Source organism: Ziziphus jujuba, chromosome 12, assembly GCF_031755915.1.
Source record: "Ziziphus jujuba cultivar Dongzao chromosome 12, ASM3175591v1".
In the NCBI taxonomy this organism is placed as follows: domain Eukaryota; kingdom Viridiplantae; phylum Streptophyta; class Magnoliopsida; order Rosales; family Rhamnaceae; genus Ziziphus; species Ziziphus jujuba.
Window position 1 is genome coordinate 99822 of NC_083390.1, and position 19544 is coordinate 119365.

The 19544-nt window shown below is 32.6% G+C and overlaps 1 protein-coding gene across 2 annotated transcripts; it reads left to right on the forward strand.

Annotated features, from left to right (window-relative positions):
- The first annotated feature begins 3992 nt into the window (after nucleotides 1-3992).
- LOC107428074 (histone acetyltransferase HAC1) lies at nucleotides 3993-16019 on the forward strand. Of its 2 annotated transcripts, XM_048462406.2 has the most exons (18): nucleotides 3993-4300; nucleotides 4912-5226; nucleotides 5893-6007; nucleotides 6193-6328; nucleotides 6428-6481; nucleotides 6564-7049; nucleotides 7230-9073; nucleotides 9329-9625; nucleotides 9709-9987; nucleotides 11191-11319; nucleotides 11461-11661; nucleotides 11768-11910; nucleotides 12034-12346; nucleotides 12621-12760; nucleotides 13291-13369; nucleotides 13520-13912; nucleotides 14657-14874; nucleotides 15226-16019. In XM_048462406.2, the coding sequence occupies exons 2-18, from the start codon at nucleotides 5039-5041 to the stop codon at nucleotides 15338-15340; spliced, it is 5130 nt and encodes a 1709-aa protein (XP_048318363.1). In that variant the 5' UTR covers nucleotides 3993-4300; nucleotides 4912-5038; the 3' UTR covers nucleotides 15341-16019. The 2 variants fall into 2 exon arrangements, with proteins under 2 accessions (XP_048318363.1, XP_048318362.1); XM_048462405.2 differs by having other exon boundaries at nucleotides 6193-6481.
- Nucleotides 16020-19544: the final 3525 nt, after the last annotated feature.

The following is a 19544-nucleotide window of genomic DNA, read 5'->3' on the forward strand; positions in this document are numbered from 1 at the left end:
CTTGGAAAATGGCCATTGTTACGGCTATGAAGTGTTGAAAAATTGAGAGGTCAGAATAAGGATATTGGATTGTCGTATTTGAAAACACTAAAGTTGACCTGGCTGGCAACATGCCATATCATGACTGTGTTTGTGTCAAAACTTTTCACCCAACATTACTGTTAATCTTTCCGTTGGAATATATAAATTCAAATTTATTTATTAAATTATCATATATTCCATTAATAAACTGTTAAAATTTATTTTTAAAGAAAATAAGAAATAAGTATATATAAATTATTACAATAAAAATATTTAATACAAAATTATATTTAACGAATGTTTAGTAGTATAAAAAAAAAATTATACTTACCAAATTAAATATTAAGTAGATGAACCAATATATTATATATAAGAAAATAACGTTGAGAACAAGTAATAAATATTTAGTAAAATATGATATATATTATCAAGATTTTTTTTTTTTTAACGCGTTAAGGGCTGTTATCATATTTCATTGTTAAAAGCTTGTTAATTAACATGTTTTATCATGTTGGCACCAGTTAATTAAGGTGTCTATCGTGTCTTATCATGGTTTTGTCATGTTAGCGCTATTATGGATTCGGAACTGTTAAGGCAAATACGAACATTGCTAATATTATGTGGATTCATATGGTATTATTATGTTGTGTAGAATTTTATCAATCTATATTCAAATTGTTTTTGTTTTAGCTTTAATTAGCTTTTGTTTTAGCTTTAATTAAATATGATATGAGATTCCATATGGTTTTTTCAACAAAATAAATAAAATTCCTAGGCCATCTTTGTCTAACATCACCTTTGTTTACAAAAATTTTCAAATTTTCTGAAGTATCAAATAGTGTAAAATGAAAGCCATTAAAATGAAGTAAAAGTCCTAGGCCATCTTTCCCTACGACCAAGACCCCATTAGGTCAATACATCTTTCAAGCAGTGGTTCCAAATTGTTTTTTTCACCAAAACAATCCAACCCCATGGCCAATTTACATCCAAAAGCAGCAGCTCGAGCAGACTAACAGTCCTTAAATAAGTGAGTCACTTTCTCTTCCTTATTGCCGCGAAAACTACAAACCCTATCTCCTCTCTCTATATGAATTCAAAGATCTTGCTTTGTGGGCAAAGAATTTGAAAGTAACTTCCACATAAACATTTTAAGCCTCTCTTGAGCTTTGGCCTTATAAAGCTGACTAAATTTTTCCTGCCTCCAAATTGAAATCCCTTTCCCGATTTGCAACTGTTTACTGAAAAGGTACCCATCATTTGACTTATCCATAAAATTTTACATTTTAGTTTTTATTTTTATTTTTTTTGAAATTTAATAATTTAGGATTACTTAATAGAGATGGATATTAAATTTTGTCAGTTAAAAGTTAAAAGGGATTCAAATTGTAAAAATTAAAAAATTAAAATTCTAAATTGTAATAGAAAAATAAAAATTTAAATTGTAAAACCTTTTACTTTTAAAGTTATTTCTAAATGAGACAATTTCTTGCACATAAGCCAAATTTTAAAGGGAACACGCTAAGTCAGGGTGCATGTCAGTTCAGTTCGATCGGTTTTTTATCATTTTTTGCAAACCAAACTGAATTAAACCATAGGGAGAAATTCAAATTGAGCTAACCATCTTCGATTTGATTTGGCAATTCAATTTTGTTGTCTATCATTATATTATTTTTAAATTTTTTTAATAAATTTTAAAAATATTATTATTTTTAATGGTTAGAATTTAATATTATTAATATATTAAACTAAATAATTTAAAACAAAATTTTTTTTATTAAAAATATAATTAATTGTAACCACGTATTGAAATAAATTATATATAATATATGGTCCATTCCATTCCATTTAGTTTAAAAATTATTCAAATTAAATCAAATTCATCATAAATCAAAAATTAAATTAAACCGAATCAAATTAAACAAATTCGATTTGGTTTGTATGAATTGGTTTATGCCCATCCTGATTCTAGCTATTTGTAATATATTGCTATATCAAGCTTTAAATGGAAGTCTAATTGGATTAGAAGTTGGGTTGAGGAAGAAAAACCTTGGTCCAATCTTTAAAATAAAAATAGAATACGATCAATCAAGATGGCTCTACTCCACTTGTATGATACATGTAAAGTAAACTGATAATTATTCATTTTAAAATGGATTTATATTGTATCAACGATCTAAAAATGTATTTTAAATAATTTTATCAATAGATTAAGTTTATAAATACGAATTTGTATCGTATTATATGTATTAAATTCTTCAAAATCTAATATAATCCGTTAAATTGTTGAATAGAAATATCAAATTATAAACTCATCTATAAATATAATATATAACCTGTTACATAAAAAAAAAAAAGAAAAAAAAACCATTTTTAAAAAATCAATGAAACAAAAATTATATCTTATAACAAATCATATCTTATTTATTTTTATAAATAAAAACTGAAAATTGAGGAGAAAAATTAAACATATATTTGAAAACATATAACAATAATAAGAAAAAAAACTAACAATAATATTTTTTCACCCTAAAATTCTCCTCAATCTAATAGGTTTATAGTAAAAGAATTAATTTTTTTTTTTAAATATTAACATATCATAAAATTATCAAAAAATATTATTTTTAACCATAAAATGTGTTTTAACGGTTCAACCATTAATAACGCAATTAACATAACAAATTCTAACAAGTTGACCCATGTTAGATCTGACTCATTATAACTAAACGCACATAATGGTAATCATAGGGATTTATATGGTATTAAGGGATCATATGATATTTTACGAGATCTACAAATAGATATTTTGAAAATCATCCAATATTTTCTCTAGGGACTAGGGGTGGCAAAATGTCCAAGTGCCTCAATCTCTATGGGAACTTGTATTTAATAGAATGGGGATTTCTCAGTTGATCGGAAATTCAAGATTGGGACAGGGCAAAATAGGGATGTCAACGGGGCGGGGCGGGATCGGTTTTTAAAATTCCGTCCCCGTCCCCGTGGGGAATTTTACATCCCATCCCCGTGATTTTTCCCGTTTCTTTAGGTGTAGGGCAGGATCGGGATTTTGCGGGGCGGGGACGGGACGGGACAGTTTTCCCCATTTTATTTTTTAATTGATATTTTTTTAAAAATTTATATAAAAAATTATTTTATGACTAAAATATAAAGAAAATGACTACAATGCAATAAAAATATAATAAAATACATCAAGGAACAAATTTACAATTATAATAAAATACATATTTAGAAAAATAAATAAAAAAATAATAATTTTACATAAATAAAATTCTATAAAAAAATAAAAAAATAAAAAATATTGCTGAAAGTTAAAAATAACAAATTTGCCTTTTATTTTTTAAAATAGAGCAAAAAAATGATAAAAAAGTAAACATTAGAATGCTTTCAAAAATTCACTATGTCACTAATGAAAGGAAACTAAAAGTTTAAAAAGAGATAAAATTCTTTTAATTCATAATAATATTGTAAACGATGACCTGCATTTGTGTGAAAATAGCTATAAATATATATATATATATATTCTATAGTATGGACAGTTTTTATACGAATCATATCAAAATTGATATTTAAAAAAAAAAAATCGATTTTATTGTTACATATAAACAATAAAATCAATATTTTTTTCTAAAAATATTAAAAAATATCTGTTTTATGGAATTTATATATACATATATATATATATAACACGATAATGGATTACGTGAAACAGTAAAAAAAAAAGTCAAATAATATCGATAAATAACAAAAATAAATAAATTAAAAAACATTATATCTGTACCATCCAAACCCAAACCCAAACCCAAACCCAAACCCAAACCCAACCCACCTGACCCTCGCCCCTGATGAATATTGTTATTATTTTAATAGTAATAATAATAATAATTATTATTATTACTATTTTTATTTTTAATTTATTTTTATTTTTGTAATAATAATATTAATAATTATTATTTGTTATTCGTTCGTTCGATTCCATCTTCTGCTGTCGTCCTTCGTTGCCTGCTCTCCTTTGCTTTTTCGTTTTCGTGTTCCACAACAACGACCTCTTTGTTCGAGTTTTTGGTAAGTTCTTTGGCGCGTGTCAATTCGCACGTGTATCGGATAATTTGGAGCTTTCTCCGTCTCTCTGTATTTGTTTGTCTGCCAGTCAATCACCGATCGCCACCCTCTTTCTCGTCGCCGAAACCCATTGCTACCATCCCAAGCTTTCGGTCAATTTACGGCTCCGATCGTTGCTTGGCTCGCTTAGATACACTTTCAGGTTGGTTACACTACTTCCTTCGTCTTCTAGGGTTTTTTATTTTTATTTTTTTTCTGTTTCCCCAATTCTCTATTAAGTATCTCGGAACTAGGGTTTATTGCTGCAATTTCATCCAATTTAGCTGCTCAATTTTTTGGATTTTCAATTAACCCTTGCTAGACCATAGGATTAGGGCGCGATCTACTTTGCCCCAATTTTTCCTCTTCTTATTATTTGTATATTCCTTCTCATGCCACTTCGATTTTGGGCTCTGCTTCGTTCTGTCCCATTATGTTGGTACAGAATTTTGTTACATTCATAATGTTCTAGAGGTTTTCTCATCCTTCTTCACGTGACACTTATACATTAATAAAGTATAGTTTTCTATTACCCAAAAAAAAAAAGGAGAAAAATTGTGCTTTTTATGCGCAATTGGCATTGGATTCCCGGCTAATTCGCTCTCAATTTCAATTCTCTTTTAGTTTTCGATTAACTCATTGAAATTATAATTTTTCTGTCCCTTTTTCATTTGGCTGCTTAATGTATTGTTTCTTTATTATAATTGAGCAATAGCAGTCGTTCATTAAAACCCAGTTTTAGGAGCTTATGCTATTTGTGTTTGCCCTATTTAGTTTGTACAGTATGGATGCCTTTCTTTAATGAGAAAGCATGTGTAGATGGTCCATTCGACATACTACTCTTGTTTCTGAGTTATGCGGCACTTAGCAGTTAGAGGAAACTTGGTGAAGAATAAAGAAGATGAATGTGCAAGCACATATGTCCGGACATATCTCAGGGCAGGTACCTAACCAGGCGGGTAATCAGTTGCCTGTTCTGCCTCAGCAGAATGGGAACCTCCCTTCCCAGATGCAAAATTTAGGTGGTCCTCGTACATTCAACACAGACCCTGATTTTGTCAGAGCTCGCTCATTTATGCAGGACAAGATGTAAGATAATACTTTTGCTCTTAGTTACAATTCCCATTTTATGGATTTTTGTATTAGTGCCACTGCACTTTTAAGGAGTTGCTTTGTGAAAATTTTGTCTACGTTGTGGAGGAATTAGAATCTTCTGTATTGATACACAAATTATAATTTTGTCATGCAATTTGATTAACTATATGCTGGAAGAATGCCAAGAAGCATGTAGATATAGGTTCCCACTTCTTGGTTATACAATTGAATTTATTAGATTTAATGCTAGACATGTTGGTCTTTTTGCAGTGATGTGCTGTAAATGATGTTAATCATTAGTTTCCTTTGCTGATATGCTTTTTTCATCCTATGTATTGTTGCCTGGACATACAATTTTTCCAAAACTATTTTGTTGGTTGTCTTGGATTTTTGAAACCTTTCTCCCCTCTTTTACATTGAATCTCACTATCTTTTCTTATTACATTTCATTTTTCTTATGGTATTAGAGTGTCAAATGCTGCTTATGTCTTTATTTTTCTTTTATAATTTAGCTTCTTCTTTTATTTTATCCATTTAACCTTAAGTTTGTATGTTGGTGCATTTGTTTAAACATGCTTGTTATTGTCTGAAAATTTGCTTTGCTACTTGTGTTATTGTTATATAGTGAATACTAAAGAATTTTTATTTTTGCCTTTCCAGCTATGATATCTTACAACAACGGCAAGCACAGCCAATTAATGACCTGCAAAAGAGGAGGCTTAGGGATATGGCTAAGCGCCTAGAGGAGGGTTTACTTAAAACAGCCCTTACGAAGGTGTATTTTCATTTGTACTTATTTATACACGCTCTTTTTCTTTAGCTTTTCTTTTTTCCTCGGGTGGGGATTATGGTTTCTCTTTCTGAGCGAGTTTCTATTATTTAAGTTTTCTTGAAAGTTTCACAAATTTCTTTAAAAAATAACTTGACATTATGTTTATGATTTTTCAAATCTCATTTTAGGAGGACTATATGAACCCGGATACTTTAGAGAGCCGTTTGCATAACTGGATTAAGCGGTTCTCTTTGAATAATCAGACCCAACATTACTCACAGCATGTTAATTCTTCGCCTATTGGTGCAATGATACCTACCCCCGGTATGCCACACAGTGGGAATTCAAACATGATGGTCACTCCCTCTCTTGATACTTCAATGATTGCTACAAATACCATTGCATCTAACACTGTCAACACAGGAAACCTGTTGCCAACAGCGGGCATTCATGGTGGTTCCTTCAATAGATCTGATGGTAATATTGAGTTTATTATTAACTTCTAATTTGCCAATCCATTTTGTTTTACATGCCTTCATTACATAATTTGCTTTTGCAGGTCATGTGTCTAATGGATATCAGCAGTCTCCTGCTACCTTTTCCATTGGTTCTGGAGGAAACATGTCATCAATGGGTGTGCAAAGAGTTTCAAGCCAAATGATTCCTACTCCTGGTTTTAATAGTAATATTAATCAGTCTTACATGAATTTGGATTCTTCTAGTAATGGTGGTGGGCTTTCCACTGTCGAATCTACTATGGTATCCCAGCCGCAACAGCAAAAGCAGCATGTTGGTGGCCAAAACAGTCGTATATTGCACAACCTTGGTAGCCATATGGGTGGTGGAATAAGGCCTGGATTACAGCAAAAAGCTTATGGGTTCTCAAATGGGGCTCTGAATGGTGGCCTAGGATTGATTTCTAGCAATTTGCCACTTGTAAATGAACCGGGTTCGTCTGAGGGCTATCTAACTACCGCACCTTATGCTAATTCTCCAAAACCCATACAGCAACACTTTGATCAACATCAGAGGCCAATTATGCAGGGTACTTTCTTAGTCTCCTTCATTTTGTCTTTCTTCCCAAAAGCATGTGTTTGTGTAAATTTTCTCACACGTGTGAATGTGTATTTTCTATTTATCTAATGTATGATATTTACTTGAGAAATTCTCATATGTTTACATTGACGCCATTAAGCATTCTCAAAACGAACAATTCTCTTGTCAGGTGATGCATATGGAATGGGCAATTCTGATTCTTTTGGGTCTGGGAACTATTATGGTGTTGCAACATCTGTTGGGTCAATGATGAATTCTCAGACTTTGAACTCAGTTAGCGTACCAGCTATATCCAAAACCACTTCTCCTCTGATAAGTAACCAGTCGAATATGCTCAGCACCCAACAAACTCCCCATATAAAGCCTCAACCAATTGATCAATCAGAAAAGATGGGTTTCCAAAGTCCGATGCCTTCAAGGGACAATCTCCTCAATTCTCATACACAGCAGCAATTTCAACAACAGCCCGTCCAATTTCAACAGCAGCAACAATTCGTTCATCAGCAAAGTCAACTGAAGCAGCAAAATCAGCATGTACAGCATTTGTTAAACAATGATGCTTTTGCTCAGTCACAACTGACATCGGATCTAAGTAGTCAAGTCAAGCGTGAGCCTGGAGTCGAGCACCATAATGAAGTTCTGCACTCACAAGTTCCAGAACACTTCCAGTTGTCTGAGATGCCGAACCAATTCCAGTCGAATTCTGCTGAAGATCATTTAAGGATGGCTCAACATGTCTCTCTTCCATCTGGTCAGCATGATATTTGCTCCTCATTATCTCAAACTTCTCAGCACAGGCAACAACTTTTGCATCCTCCCCAAGGGATTGCAGAGGCTCAGAATGATTTTAGCTCACTATCTGTTGGTGCTCAATCAGAACCAGTATCGCAGGGTCAATGGCATCCTCAATCACAAGATAGGAGTCAGAGACCAGGTAATTTATTGCTTGAGCAGCATGTACAAGAAGATTTTCGTCAGAGAATGTCTGGGCATGACGAAGCTCAGTGTAATAATTTATCATCAGAAGGATCTGTCATTGGTCAAATTGTTGCTTCTAAAAGTACAGCTGATCCCCCACATACAGCTGGTGCACGTAAATCTTCTGGTACGGATAATGAGAAACAGTTTAGAAATCAGCAGAGATGGCTTCTATTCTTGAGACATGCTCGTCGATGTGAAGCTCCTGAAGGAAAATGTCAAGACCTTAATTGTATAACTGTTCAAAAATTGTGGAAACACATTGAAAAATGCTCCTCATCTCCATGCCCGTATCCTCGCTGCCATCATACTAAGATATTGCTCCATCATAACAAGCATTGTGTAGACCCAAATTGCCCTGTTTGTGTTCCTGTCAAAAATTATATACAGGCACACATGAACAAGGCACGAAATCGTCTAGATCCAGCTTCTGGTATTCCAAGTTCAGTGAGTGGTTCTTGTAAGTCCGATAATGGAGATGCTTCTGCTAGATTGATTTCAAAGACTCCTCCAGTTGTTGAAAGCTCAGAGGATATGCAACCTTCACTAAAACGATTGAAGATAGAGCAGTCTTCTCAGTCTCTTATCTCTGAGAGTCAAAGTACTGCTGTTTCAGTTTCTGCAATTAGTGAAGCCAATGTTTCCCAAGATGTCCAACATCAAGAGTACCAGCATGGTGAAATTTGTATGCCAATTAAATCCGAGTTTACAGAAGTGAAGTTGGAAGTCCCTAAAGGTTCTGGAAGAGATAATCTTGGTGAGTTGAAGAAGGCTAATGTCAGTGATAGCTGCAACCAAGGCCCTGAAATTGAACCTGTCATAGCTGATGATCCTTCTGGTTTAGCTAAGCAGGATAGCATTAAACTTGAGAAAGAGATCGAACCAGCTAAGCAAGAAGATGCAATACAACCTGTTGAACCTGCAGGTGGTACCAAGTCTGGGAAGCCAAAGATAAAAGGGGTTTCATTGACGGAATTATTCACCCCTGAGCAAGTGAGGGAGCACATCATGGGACTTAGGCAGTGGGTTGGCCAGGTAAGTTAGATCTGTTTGGACTGCAATATTTTTTTTTTCCCCTTGGTGTTTAATAGTTTAATTGTAGTGTTACTAGTGAATAGGTTAACCTTATAGCTTCTGGTGTTTCAATAACCTGCTCACAATGCATGTGACTTCATCAAAATTTTGCTGTTGTTGGTTTTTACCTTTTTGTCATTTCAGCCCCTACTGCCTTCATGCGATCCACTTTAGTGGATCCATCTTGTATAGTAATTAATTTCCTTCACTTGACAGAGTAAAGCAAAGGCAGAGAAGCACCAAGCAATGGAGCACTCAATGAGTGAGAATTCCTGTCAGTTGTGTGCAGTTGAGAAACTTACTTTTGAACCGCCACCTATATATTGCACACCTTGTGGTGCTCGCATCAAACGCAATGCAATGTATTACAATATGGGTGCTGGTGATACTCGACATTATTTCTGTATTCCATGTTATAATGAGGCCCGCGGAGACACTATCGTTGTTGATGGGACTACCATTCCAAAAGCTAAGCTAGAGAAGAAGAAAAATGATGAGGAGACTGAAGAATGGGTATGTCTAGTTGTGTTTTGTTGGTAGTTTTTTTGCTTCTAGATAATTATTCTTATACTTTTCTCGTCATTGTTCATTTGCAGTGGGTGCAATGTGACAAGTGTGAAGCCTGGCAACACCAAATTTGTGCTTTATTCAATGGCCGAAGAAATGATGGTGGGCAAGCTGAATATACTTGCCCTAATTGCTACATACAAGAGGTTGAAAGGGGAGAACGTAAGCCCTTACCACAAAGTGCTGTCCTTGGGGCCAAAGATTTACCTAGAACAATCCTCAGTGACCACATAGAGCAACGGTTGTTTAGGAGACTGAAGCAAGAAAGACAAGAAAGGGCTAGAACTCAAGGAAAAAGCTATGATGAGGTGATCTATATTTTTTTCTTTGGTTTCGGTGATACTTATATTCTTCGCTGAGCATGTTGACCGTTTTTTTTTTCCCCCTTTTTTTTTTCTCTTTTTTGCGCATTATTTTTTTAGAAGAATTTACTTTACTAATAATGAAACACATTACAGAAAAGTAGTGAGGATGAGGAGTAAAAAAGCACTATTATGATTAAACTACATCACATCCTTTTAGTTCGATTGAAAGTTAAAAGAATTGGGATATGCATAAATTCCTTTAAATAGATGCCCGTATATAAGTCTGAAACTTGATAACACCCCATATATTCCTTATATTTTGACTCTTACATTCAAAATCCTACCATAAGCATTAGGACCAAGGCAAAGCCATCATTGCGTAAGTCTAAAGAATTTGCCAACTCCTTAACTTAAATTATCTTTTTATCCATTATTTATGATGTTGGAACTAGTTATCCTTTCAAGGGATATGAGATTGCACAGAATTGTGTTCTTGAAAAAGTATTCTGTATGTATATAATATTTTATTGTGTATATATATATATATATACAAACAGCGAGATAGTATTGCATCATGACAATTTTTGACAAGCAGTTCTACCAACTGATTTTAAAAGAAAAAAATTGATTAATGTCATGAAATTTTCTTGGTGTTATCATACATATTTTACCTCTGTTATCATCATCAATGTTCTATCACTCTATTGTTTTATATTCATATGAAGATGAGTAAGTATTCTTATCTGTTTATTTGAACCTGACTTGTAAGAAAATAAAGTTGATTTAGGAATTGGTAAGTGCTGATGTAACTGATATAGTTGCATTTGATGATTAAGTTTGTTATTCTAGATGATTATAGAAAGAGAAGTTTGTTAGGACTTTGATATGTAGCAAGCGTTGCAAAATGTCTATTGCTTGGGCTTTTGGTATTTTCAGACGTACATATGATTATGTTGGTTAATTTTTTCTTAAAACATGATATTTATTTATTTTTTTAACAATATTTTCGGTATACTATGTTGCATGGCAATTTCATTAGTAATGTGAACTAGTCGTTACAGGATTTTTATTCATAATTCTCTCTCCAAGAGATGACCTGTAGCTGTAACCCAATGGAAAATTTATTCAAGAAATTTGTAAATATGCTTTTCTGTTTGTCAGGCATCAGTTTTATAGGCTACTTATTTTTACAATTGATGTTATTAGGTCCCTGGAGCAGAATCACTTGTAATTAGAGTTGTTTCGTCAGTTGACAAAAAGTTAGAAGTGAAGCAGCGGTTTCTTGAAATTTTTCAGGAAGAGAATTATCCAACTGAATTCCCTTATAAATCTAAGGTTGGAAAGATAAAGATTTTATTTTGTTACATTTGTTTTTTTTCTCCCTTCCAATGAGTTTTGCTATGTTCTTAATTATGTAATTGATAATGGCTCTAATTTACCCATTTTTTTTTTTTCCCCTTTTCTTTTGCAATCTAGGTAATTTTATTGTTTCAGAAGATAGAAGGTGTAGAAGTATGCCTATTTGGCATGTATGTTCAAGAATTTGGCTCTGAATGTCAATTTCCGAATCAGCGTCGTGTCTATCTCTCCTATTTGGATTCTGTCAAGTATTTCAGGCCTGAAATTAAAGCAGTTACTGGAGAGGCTCTTCGTACATTTGTCTACCATGAAATTTTGGTGTGTTTTAAGGCTCTCTTTGATATTTTATTTATGTTATACATATTTGTTCAGATTGAAAATTTCTAGTGGATCTGGGGGTCTTCACACTTGACACTTTTTCCAGATTGGATACCTTGAATATTGCAAGAAACGGGGTTTTACAAGCTGCTATATTTGGGCATGTCCTCCATTAAAGGGTGAAGATTATATATTATATTGTCATCCAGAAATTCAGAAAACACCAAAATCTGACAAACTTCGTGAATGGTAAGTAATGATTTTCAGAAAACTTTGAATTTTTTGTTCGTAAAAATGATCTGATTTCCTATCAAATTTACTTCTAGTCTAACTTGTAATTTTGCATGCACTAATAATGCCTTTTAATCACAGGTATTTATCAATGCTAAGAAAGGCTGCGAAGGAAAATATTGTAGCTGATCTTACTAATCTCTACGATCATTTCTTTGTATCTACTGGTGAATGCAAGGCTAAGGTTACTGCAGCTAGGCTTCCATATTTTGATGGTGACTACTGGCCTGGTGCTGCAGAGGACCTGATTTATCAGCTTCGCCAAGAAGAAGATGGCAGAAAACAGAACAAGAAAGGAACAACCAAAAAGACTATCACTAAAAGGGCTCTAAAGGCATCTGGTCAGTCTGACCTTTCTGGTAACGCTTCAAAGGATCTGCTACTAATGCATAAAGTAATTTTCAGAATCCCGATATTCTATCTCACTTATTTTCTTTTTATTTGTGGTAGATGAGTTAGGTTGCAGTTCATGCTATAAAATAGTTAGGGTTTCATGATGTAGTAAGATAGCCCTAAGGCATTCTGGATAATTTAACATATGAAACTTGACTTGCTTCTACATAAGATATTATCTTCTTCTTCTTCTTCTGTTTTTTTTATTTTTTTATTTTATTTTATTTTAAATGAATACATATTATGTTATTTACTTAACTATTTATTTTCTCCAGCTTGGTGAAACCATATGTCCAATGAAAGAAGACTTTATAATGGTTCATTTGCAGCATGCATGCAACCACTGTTGTATTCTCATGGTATCTGGAACTCGTTGGGTCTGCAACCAGTGCAAAAATTTTCAAATTTGCGAGAAGTAAGAATTTGCCTCAATTCTTTATGGATATTCTTGTCTTGGTTGTTCTTGGAATCAAGACGTACTCTTTGAAAATGCTAATTTTATTTTATTTATTTTGTTTATTTTCTGGATAGTTGTCTTGCCCTTAGTCTTAAGTTGTTTTAAGTCCTTTTTCTTTTGCGGTTCCCATGACAGTGCCTTCTTCCTCGTTCAGGATGAGTGTATCCTTGTGACTTCTAACAGGAGAAATGGTCACATTGCCTTTGATCTGGATATAATTTGTTTATTATTAATTTTACTATCATGCACTGTGAGAAATGACAGTTACATTTGATTGGTGTTATATTATTGATTGTAAGAAATTTTTACTTGGGATTCTTGCATGTTACAAGTATCTTGTTGGCTATTTAATGATAGATGTTATCTTTACTTACATTTGTCATCTTTTTTCTTGTTTCATCTTGTCCATGTTTATACATGCGTGTATATATATGTATATATAGTTTCCTATTTATGGTTTATTTAGTGTAACTTATATTGCTTTGCAGGTGTTATGAAGTAGAGCAGAAACGTGAAGAAAGAGAAAGACACCCCATCAATCAGAGGGAAAAACATGTATTGAATCCTGTAAGTTTTTCAGACAACGATATCTTTTTAAGCATGTCAGTCCTTTCCATTCTACTTTTTTTCATAATTACTGTGTTATTGGTTTTTTTTTTTTTTTTTTTTTTTTTTTTTGGTGTTCTGGCTCATAAATGAAATAACTCAATCCTGCAGGTTGAAATTACTGATGTAGCTGCTGATACGAAGGACAAAGATGAGATTCTTGAAAGTGAATTCTTTGACACCAGACAGGCATTTTTGAGTCTTTGTCAAGGGAATCATTATCAGTATGATACCCTACGACGAGCTAAACACTCTTCAATGATGGTCCTTTACCATCTTCACAACCCAACTGCTCCTGCATTTGTGACAACTTGCAACATTTGTCATCTTGATATTGAAACAGGTCAAGGCTGGCGTTGTGAAGTCTGTGCTGATTATGATGTATGCAATGCTTGTTATCAGAAGGGTAGTGGTAAGGAACATCCTCATAAGTTGACCAATCATCCATCCATGGCTGATCGCGATGCTCAAAATCAAGAAGCGAGACAATTACGAGTTTTACAGGTACTTTATATATAAATACATTTCATTTTGTAATTACAGATCTCCCTAAGTAAATATGTGTATTATTTATTTATTTGTTGTGGTTAATTCCTCTGTTTCATTCTAGTGGTTATAAATATCATGCAATTCTACAGTTTCTTGGCATCAATAACTAAAAGAATAATGTTTGGAAAGAGTTGTAAGAATTACATGTCACCCTAAGTGGCCATTATTTTTTTATATGAAAAAGATGTAAATTTAAAGTTGGCCTTTTTGAGGCCAATACTTTTCAAAACCAAATATGGCTCTGCTGCATGTTAGTTAACGAGGATCTGGTTCAAGTCAACCTGAAATGCATCTATAAGTACATCTATAAGCACATTGTTTTTTTTTTGGCTAAATATTAATGAGTAGTTGACATCATCTAAGCTAAAATTCAGGCTCGATTTTATGATGGGAAGTTAACTTACCTTCAATGACAATTCTATGCCTATATATGTGGAAATGTTTAATGTTTGGTACCTGAAACTTCCATTTCCATGGAAATTGTGTATGCAACTAATCGTTTATTGTTTTTATTTTTTTTAATTTACGGTTTCCTGCCTTTCTGGAGCGTTCCTTGTGCCATTGCATAATTTATGATTTGTAACTTATTGCTGGCTTATCTCTATTACAAAATGCACATTAGCCAGAGATGGTTCTTGTTAACTTCCATTGGCTCTTGTTATTTGCCTTGACTGACATTATTTCTTTTCAATCTTGCAGCTTAGAAAAATGCTTGATCTTCTGGTACATGCATCACAGTGTCGTTCGGCACAATGCCAATACCCCAATTGTCGTAAAGTCAAGGGTCTGTTCCGGCATGGGATACAATGTAGAACACGTGCGTCAGGAGGATGTGTGCTTTGTAAGAAAATGTGGTATCTCCTTCAACTTCATGCCCGAGCTTGTAAAGAATCTGAGTGCCATGTTCCACGTTGCAGGTTTGTTAGCAAACCTTCTTTCGTTGTCGTGAACTCCTAATCTCTCTCTTCAATTTGATTCTGGGAACTATCTCCTGACTTCAATGGTAGACTTGATGTTGTGGCAAATCCTAAGGGCACGTATAATATTTTATATATATCCTCACTATATTCAAAATTTAAATCTAGATGGATTATCCTGTAATACAAATTCATAAAGGCTTGACTGAATCTTATTCATTATAATTACCAAACATATTAAAAGGAATAACTACCTTCTTCAAATAATTATATATATATGTATGTACAATAGTTAAGGATTTCATGATAAATTTGTTTTAAATAGACTGAGTGTTTTCAATTTTGGTTCAGGGATCTAAAAGAGCATTTGAGGAGGCTGCAGCAGCAGTCTGACTCACGAAGAAGAGCTGCTGTGATGGAGATGATGAGACAGAGAGCTGCTGAGCTTACCAGCAATGCTGGATGATCAAATTGTACATAGAAATATGGATGGTTTCAGAGAAAATCCTTCAGATCGAGAGGAGGTAAGATTAGTTTACTACTGGTCTGCTAACACTGCTGGGAACCAGGTGGTGACAGCAACAGTGGTGCAATTAGATGGTTGGAAGAGGATTAGCATTTTACGGTACAGCAGATTGGTTTATACTTGCTCGTTGGGGAAACTATTTTTCTCTGTTCTTTTTTTGTTCCATGGTTTTCATCTCCACGAAATACCCCTTGGAAGAGGAAAACAAAGCAAGCAAAGTTATATATACACATTATATCATCAGCCAGAGCTGTCATCCTCTTGCAACAGTTGCTAACCATGCCCAGCCCATCGGAGTAATTAGAGAACTGATGATGTGTGTCTCAGTCTTGTTGGCCGTATTTGGTGATTCTTTGATTTTATCCTCTTTGTAATCTGTCATCCGTGGATGGCAAGTGTACTATAATTGGTCTAATCTGTTTAATATGTTTTCTTACGAAAGGAATGTGGGAGGGAGGCTAGCTTTATTGTTATTATCATTATTATTATTTTTTTTTCCCTTTTCTTTTTCTTCGTTTCTCTCCCTTTTAATATATTGACCTTTTTGTAGAATTTGCTCTTGTTGAAAGATGGAAGGAATAAATAGTTTCTCCTATATAATAGCAGCGGTTATTTACTAGTGCCAGTATGCTACTGTGGTTGTTACTAAGAAATATGCTATTGTAGTGTTATTGTTATCGTATTATCCACTTGTTTTTACCTTGACTTATAAATTCATTAGTCTAATATATAATGGATGATTTTATGATATATACAAATACTAAGCCTACATCTGATAATTGAAACACATTTTTCTTAGGCAAATACAAACTGGAAGATATATCCAATTACTTTTTATTTTTTAAATTTATTTTCTATTTAGAGAATACAAATAATTTGGATTTACAACAAAATACTAATAATTTGAATATTTCTTTAGGTTTTAGGCTTTTTTTTTTTTTAAAATTTTTATTATTATTATTTTTTTTATATTTTGGTAAAGAGGTTTTAGGCTTCTCTTAAGCACTGCTTTATGTAATTTTAACATTTGTGAATGGTACACCATGTACTACAGAATTAGCATCAACGTTGTTGAAGTTTGTGAATATTGTAGGATCCGTTCAAAATTTGCACGGCATAATCAGAATAAATTTTTCATTTCCAATAATACCACTATTTAGGATAGTGATCTTTTCATGCATATCCATCTTAACTTGCAATTTCATTAAAAGAATCGATTTATAAATTATCCTGAATTGTAGAGGACAACCATGAAATCCCTCTTCCAACTAAGTTGCATACAAATAATGAAAGGGAATAACCAACAAGCTAATGAGCAGCTCAGATTTTTCTTCTTCTATATTTTAAAATATTTATTTTGCTATTTACTCTTTAATCTTCTTATATCTCTTGCTATGCCTCCCCTGCCCTCTCATTATATCTCTCGGCCTAGCCAATGTGAGTGAACTCTTCATTTTTTTATTTTTACATTTGTTTTTCATTTTGCTTTAATCCTTTTTCTCTTATCATTTTATACTTAAATTCTTATGTAATCACAATTTTTTAATATAAGTGAACTTTTTTTAACTCTATTACAATACATATACAATTAATATTTTTAATATAATTTTTTTATTTCATTTTTGTTTTAATTACAAAGAAGTTAAGTTGCCATTTTTTTTATTACCTCTGTTTTGTTAATTTTCTTTTTGTGGTTTTCAATTACTTTAGTTGTTTAAATTGTAACAAAACTAAAATTTGTTTATTTATTTTTGTCTTAAGAAGTGCCTTTATTTTATAAATTTGCAATCAATTTATTTTGTATTGCCAAAGCACAAACACTGAAGATAAAATATTTCTTCAAAAGAAATTTACAGAAAAATAATAAAAAAGATTTAACCAATAATTTGGTAAAGAAAAATACTCTAACTAGTTGGACTACACAATTTTGTATATGCTTATATTTTTACATACTGTAGAAAGGTTAAAAAATAATCAAGTGTTATTATATAATATGATCCCCAAAAAAAAAAAAATTAAAACCAACATTGGCAGTGCCCCTCTTGAAAAAATTCCTGGGTCTGCCACTGATCTTACCCATCAATAAACATTCCACTCCCAGATAGGGCCTTGTGTCATGAAGCAAATGTGTAACTTCCATGGAATCACTATTTCCCTGCCACTAAAACCAGCTTGCAAGCAAAAGGATATAGCCTCATGAACAGCTAGCAACTCTGTTGCTAAAACACTACGTAGCTGAAAATATGGCTTAACTAAAGCTACCGTCATTTTCCCCTCACAGTTCCAAATGATCACTTCCACCCCAACTACACGATCTGCAGCTGAAGTAGCCTCATCAACATTGATTTTATACATCCCTTTTTGTGGGCGGAACCCAAGACCTCCTCATGTAACTGTTGGCGTGAAAACACTGTACTACTCGACCATTTGAAGCTTCAACAAACTCCAAATGCAGATCTGCTACTCCTTCAAGTAATAAAAGCATCCTCCTTGATCTTACCCTCATGTGGACACACATTGCACCGGTTCCATAATGCCCAACAGATACACACAAAATGCCTTTTCTCTGAAACGTGGACAACCTTTCCATTGTAGCAATCCTAAGGTGGGGCATAGCTAAGAACTTTAGGGTGAGAATTGAGAAGTAAATTATTTTCTTTGAGAAAATTTAGTATCTAAAATCAAATTATTTTAAAAATAAAATAAAATGTTTTTCGTATACATTTTTTTTTTTTTGAAAATAAATAAAACAAGCTTAAATAAAGGAAGTACCTTAACGTTTTCTAAGACAATATTTATGAATCAATTTTGTAAGATAAAAATGGTATATTTGATTTTGTATTTTTAAAATTTAAAAACATGTTTAGTAATATATTGCAAAACTATTGTTTGAGAATGAAAATGATAAAATTATGTCTCGTAAATGTAACTACAAGATATATCTATATTGCAAAACTATTTAAAATAATAAATATTTATCAATATCTTTTTATATATTTATTTTCAAAATTTTTCAAATTCATGTAAAACTTCTCTTGAGTGTTTTCTAAATTCATCTATATTTTAGAGAATGTTTTCAACATTTTCAAGTCCTAAATTTCAAAAGAAGCTACTAAACACATTTTTGATAATTTTTCAATTTGCAAAATAAAAAATCATTTTGTAAAGCAGTTCACAACAAACCCTAAAAATTACTTAATTTATTGATATAAGTAAAAATATGTTAGGAAGAGAAAAATACTATTATATATATATATAATGTTAAGTTGTTAGCGATCATGTAAAAAAAGTAAGATTTTTTTATATCTTTTATTTGTCAATATAATAATAAAATACTTTCATAGTCTTATATCTTATAAAAAAATATAATTTAAAATAAAAAATTATTACCTATATGATTGGTCACCAAATTATTATTTTAGTTGTTTTAATGAGATAATTGCAAACTCTACATATTAATCATAAAAGCTCAGAAAGTATAGGATCGGAGTCAAATATGTAAAATATAAAATACAAAGCTTAAAATATATTAAAATATACATATGGCAAAAAATAAAAAATTAAAACGGCCACCTCAGCCCAAGAAGACATCAACTTTCTTCCAAACACCCTTAGCTTTCTTCCATAACACGCTGAAACACCCCACAAACACCGCTCTTGATAATTTTCTTTCTGTACAACCATTTTCCAAAACTCCTCGTCCACAGAGTAGGCTATTCCACAAATGAGATCGAGGGCCTTCTACCTCTACCCGCCTCCATGAAGGTGCAATCCACAAAATATCTAATTTTAAGCTCGCGGCAAGCCAAACCAGCATGATTTTGAATTTTGAATTTAAACTCCTATTGTGTTTGGCCAATAATGCTTGATTGAACTCTTCCAATGACTGAAAACCATCCCACCAGATGATTTCGATTAGCATCCCTTGTCTCTTCAAAAAAAAAAAAAAAAAAAAAAACTTCGTTGTCTCCCATTTTGCCCTATCAGAACCTCATCGCCATAACTCTATTCAATTTTTTGATTACACATTTAGGAATGCGAAAATAACCCATCGAATACTTCGGTATAGATTGAACTATTGCCTTAATCAAAATCCCTTCACCTGCCTTTGACAGCAATATCTCCTCCCACCTCTTCAACTTTA